The sequence below is a fragment of the Rhinichthys klamathensis genome, unplaced genomic scaffold (assembly GCF_029890125.1).
Source record: "Rhinichthys klamathensis goyatoka isolate OS25496 unplaced genomic scaffold, OSU_Roscu_1.1 h1tg000797l_1, whole genome shotgun sequence".
NCBI classification, from domain to species: Eukaryota; Metazoa; Chordata; class Actinopteri; order Cypriniformes; family Leuciscidae; genus Rhinichthys; species Rhinichthys klamathensis.
This window is the reverse complement of record NW_026607191.1, coordinates 130,001-135,139: the sequence shown is the minus strand read 5'-3', so window position 1 is coordinate 135,139 and position 5,139 is coordinate 130,001. Positions and strand designations below refer to the sequence as shown.

Genomic DNA, 5,139 nt, shown 5'->3' with positions numbered 1-5,139 from the left:
TCTAGTGGCCACCGTATGGCATTACAGTTAGGTCAAAATAAAAACACAACATATAAAATTCTACATATTAGTTTATTTTAAAATGTTGACTAAAGCGTGATCTTAATCAGCCTGGCTGCCCTTGTGGCGTTGCAGTGGGACTCCCTCGACCGTGCACATCCGCCCCTGAGGAGAGAGGGAGGACCTCTGCTCTCTTCTAGGCTGGGCGATATGGAGCAAAATATATATATCTCGATATCTTTACAGGAAAAATAACCCCATATGCCAAAAACAAATATGCCAAATACCACAGTCTTTTTTTATTGGAGTGCAAAGAGGTAGGCAGTTCATGTAGGACCAACGTGCTTCTGCGACGTTTAAAAAGAAATCCCTGTATAGAAAAATAATCATTTAACTGTAAAATAAAGGAAGAAATAATACATATTGCATTTTCATCCAAAAATTTAACAACTCAACTCAAGGTAGGCAGTGCATATAGGAGCAAAGTGCTTCTGGGACATTTAAAATAAAAAGAAATCCCTGATTACATAAATAGTAATAATTTAACTGTAAAATAAAAGAAATAATACATATTGCCTTTTCATTAAAAAATAAAACCACTCAAGCTCATCTTTGCATGAACTCTGTTGTAGCCATCAGTGATGCGCGGGTCACTGTATAAACAACCCGCACCCGACCCACGTTTTCAACTAACCCGCCCGCAACTCGGACCGCAAAAAAACAGAAAGTAAATATTGTACCCGACCCGCTTCCTGACCCGCATTTTTTAAAAGTAGTAAATGCTCTTCGTAGCGTCATTGGGCCATCAGACGTGTAACACACATGTGTAAATGGCATCGCAAGAAGTAGGCTAATTGTTTATTAATAAACATGAAGTTGACGTTGCTGACTCGCGATCTTCGCTGTAGTGAACGCACCAGAGAGAAATTGCACATTTTATACAGATAAGCAGAGAGCAGTCCGTCTTTCGTTTTGAATTGTTCCGTTTACAAGTAGACATTTCAATATATAGATATATGTTTCAGGTCTGTGAAGTAGGCTACCTTATACGCTGAGTTTCGGTTCATTTATGAGACGCGCTCCAGTTCACGCGCCGGCGCCTCCGTGTTGTGATTATCTTGTCTCGCTATATTTACTTCTTATTTATTAAATCCAGGCAATTGGTTGATGAAACATTGATTAAAATTAAGATACAATTAGTACAAATCGAAATTCACTTTAAAGAAAGGCTTTGTGTCTTCTGTTTGAGGTCTCTGTGAAAGTTATAAAACGGTCTTTTAGCACCGCTTCAGACCAGTCGCGTCCTTACATTCTTTTTTCCTCATAAATGCGAACATATTTTATGTTCTGTGGACAGCCAACCCTTTTTCATCCGGTGGGTAGTATTACTTTTGATTTGCGCAGTGTAATTCACAGGATTACAAAAAAAATATTTTGCCTCCTAAAAGTTAAATATTTGTTTTGGCACGCATGAATTTCCCTCGTATAAATATAAAACGCATGTGTAGATTGATATGTTTCTAATGTCTGGACTCCTTTAAGGGGGTATTGGATAAACTAGGGATGCGCGGTATACCGGTACTGCAAAAATACCGGTATATATTATATTTGAAACGGTACAATATCATAATTTTGTTCAATTCGGTATTTGATGCGCTGCTGTTTCGAAGTTCACCGCTAGGCGGCAGTGCGCTACCTAAACTGACGCGGGTCACGCGAAACCGGCAAACGGTGACAACAGAGGAACACGATGGATCAAACGAAGCTCATTCGAATTTCTACACGCCCGAAATGAATAAATAGAGAGAGCAGTATGAGTGAAATAAGGCATTACTTTGCCAACAAAAGTAATGAGAAAAGGAAAGAAACAGATCTCGATTCACCACTCTGCAAACGGGGAGGCAACACATCAAATCTGCCTAGCACTTGTCAGTTGCTCATCTTGTCTTGTTCAAAGAGTTCAGAGATCGACAGGTTAGTCCATCATTCAACTGATTTAATTTAGACTTTTATTGAACATTGAACAGCGCACATACATAAGAGCTTATCAATTATATATGATACGGTAAACACGAAAGCTCAAGGCCTATTTCAAGTTTTGACTGCAAATGTCACGTCCATAACGCTGGAATTCCTCAACTAGTTTTGTTGTGTTGGTCTACGTATTTTATAATGTTAACTTCAAAATTCAAATAATACTAATATAATTTAAAGATATGGTAGCATTGGATCTGGACGGGAAGGATAACTGGGAGTTGGAAAGGGGTGTGTCGCGATTCTGCAGGTTCGTGGATCTGAGTTCGTGGATCTGAGTTCGTGGATCTGAGTGTCGTGATTTCGGTTTCATATCGCATATCGTTACAGCCTTTGAATGTTAAGTTCTATTACTTTTGAGTTACTTTCACCAAAATAGCTATAAAGTAATACAGGAGTAATGTAACGTACAATTCTGAGACAGTAATATTGGAAGGTAATTAATTACTCTTAAATAACTGTAACAAGTAATGTATAATGTATTACAGTTCGGAAATAACTTGCACAACACTGCACATGACAAAGCCAGCACTTTGGTCATCATTAGGGCTGCAGCTATCGATTCTTTTTGTAATCAATTAATCTAGCACTTAATCGATTGATTAATCGAGTAATCGGATAAAACATTTTTTAGTGTTTTTAAACAACCAAAACAAATAATGCATAACGAAAATGATGTGGCTGTAAAATGATCAAGCATTTGGCTTTTATTTATAAAAACAAAAAAACAAAAAAAAAAACTGGTATTTATTCCAACTCCAACATTTGGCTCCAAAAACTAAGCCTATTTATTGCAATTTTTACCCATTTAGTATAAGTGCCAACAATGTTCTATGCTCAATTATTTTGGTACCCGATTAAAATGTCTTCCCCAAAAGTACGAGTGGATTTGGAGAAGCCGGCTGGGGAATTTCATTTTTTGTTGTTGTCTGTAACTATTTGGAAGACGTGACATACAAACAAGGTCTCGCAAAGACTGCAATACAATATTTGTTCCTCCATCACGTCCCGGTGTATACAGTGAAGGCATGCTGAAATTATTGTTGCGTGGCTACATAAAAATGTAAGCATATGTGATGCATTGCCGCAATTGATCTGACTGGCGCGTGAGAGAGACGAGGGTGCGTGCGTGTGAAGGGGTTTCTTTTTTTAGGCTACTCTCTAGTCTCTTGCAATTGAACGTGAATACGTTTACTACTTAAAAACATCAAAGCTAAACATCATATCTAGTCAAACCGCATCACACGACATCGCTACAAATACGGTATGGGATTAAAATCAGCGAACATCAATGTATCATAGGCTTGTGTTCACACCGAACGCAAATTTAATTATTTGAGCGAGTAGATTACATGCAAAGACGCGAATAGACGCATAATTCGCGCCGGGGTGTCGCGACTGACGCGAATTGGGCTACGCGTTTGCCGCGAACGTCTTCCGCACAAGTTGAACATTTTGACCTCGAGCGAATGTTCAAGCGTCTAACTAGACGCGATAAACGCGTATTTGACGCTCTATCCGCGTTCGGTGTGAACACACCAGTAGTTTACCTTGTTTCAGCGACGCTTGGTGAAACAGCACGGAGTGGATGTTTTTGGTTCAGATGCTGAATCATTGAAGTCGTACTGTTGTGGTATGCCAGGTCTACTTTGCAGTAGACACATTGCACCTTGTTCTCTTCCTCCTCTTTAAGTATGTAATGATCCCAAACTTTAGACATTCTCTGCCGTTTATGGACATCTTTACTCTCCGCCATCGCGCCAACTAAATTCAAAATGTATCACGCGCTAAAGTATAGATCCCTGCGCGTCATAGGAATTTAACGAGGCTTCGAGGCAGAGTTTTTGCCTCGAGGAATTTTTGTAATCGAGTAACTCGATGAATCGTTTCAGCCCTAGTCATCATCTTTCATTATTTCGGCAAATGTCTCCCACACTTTGCTCTTTCTATTTGTGGATTTGCGGAGCTTCCACTCACCAGTCTTTTTTGTACTAAGTATTACTAAGCTCCCCCCGAGCCCAGCATCCCGCACTCCATCTCCCCCCGAGCCCAGCGTCCCGCACTCCATCTCCCCCCGAGCCCAGCGTCCCGCACTCCATCTCCCCCCGAGCCCAGCGTCCCGCACTCCATCTCCCCCCCGAGCCCAGCGTCCCGCACTCCATCTCCCCCCGAGCCCAGCGTCCCGCACTCCATCTCCCCCCCCGAGCCCAGCGTCCCGCACTCCATCTCCCCCCCGAGCCCAGCGTCCCGCACTCCATCTCCCCCCGAGCCCAGCGTCCCGCACTCCATCTCCCCCCGAGCCCAGCGTCCCGCACTCCATCTCCCCCGAGCCCAGCGTCCCGCACTCCATCTCCCCCCGAGCCCAGCGTCCCGCACTCCATCTCCCCCCGAGCCCAGCGTCCCGCACTCCATCTCCCCCCGAGCCCAGCGTCCCGCACTCCATCTCCCCCCGAGCCCAGCGTCCCGCACTCCATCTCCCCCCGAGCCCAGCGTCCCGCACTCCATCTCCCCCCGAGCCCAGCGTCCCGCACTCCATCTCCCCCCCGAGCCCAGCGTCCCGCACTCCATCTCCCCCCCGAGCCCCAGCGTCCCGCACTCCATCTCCCCCCGAGCCCAGCGTCCCGCACTCCATCTCCCCCCCGAGCCCAGCGCGTCCCGCACTTCATCTCCCCCCGAGCCCAGCGTCCCGCACTCCATCTCCCCCCGAGCCCAGCGTCCCGCACTCCATCTCCCCCCCGAGCCCAGCGTCCCGCACTCCATCTCCCCCCGAGCCCAGCGTCCCGCACTCCATCTCCCCCCGAGCCCAGCGTCCCGCACTCCATCTCCCCCCGAGCCCAGCGTCCCGCACTCCATCTCCCCCCGAGCCCAGCGTCCCGCACTCCATCTCCCCCCGAGCCCAGCGTCCCGCACTCCATCTCCCCCGAGCCCAGCGTCCCGCACTCCATCTCCCCCCGAGCCCAGCGTCCCGCACTCCATCTCCCCCGAGCCCAGCGTCCCGCACTCCATCTCCCCCCCGAGCCCAGCGTCCCGCACTCCATCTCCCCCCCGAGCCCAGCGTCCCGCACTCCATCTCCCCCCGAGCCCAGCGTCCCGCACTCCATCTCC

General features: G+C 46.7%; 1 protein-coding gene across 1 annotated transcript in view; it reads right to left on the bottom strand.

Annotated features, from left to right (window-relative positions):
• Positions 1–4,035: 4,035 nt before the first annotated feature.
• Positions 4,036–5,139, bottom strand: part of LOC130077985 (spidroin-1-like) — a 2,430-nt gene continuing 1,326 nt past the window's right edge. The window contains exon 1 of the mRNA XM_056243429.1: positions 4,036–5,139. This exon is cut by the window's right edge and continues 1,326 nt beyond it. Within this exon, the coding sequence (XP_056099404.1) occupies positions 4,036–5,139 (1,104 nt within the window).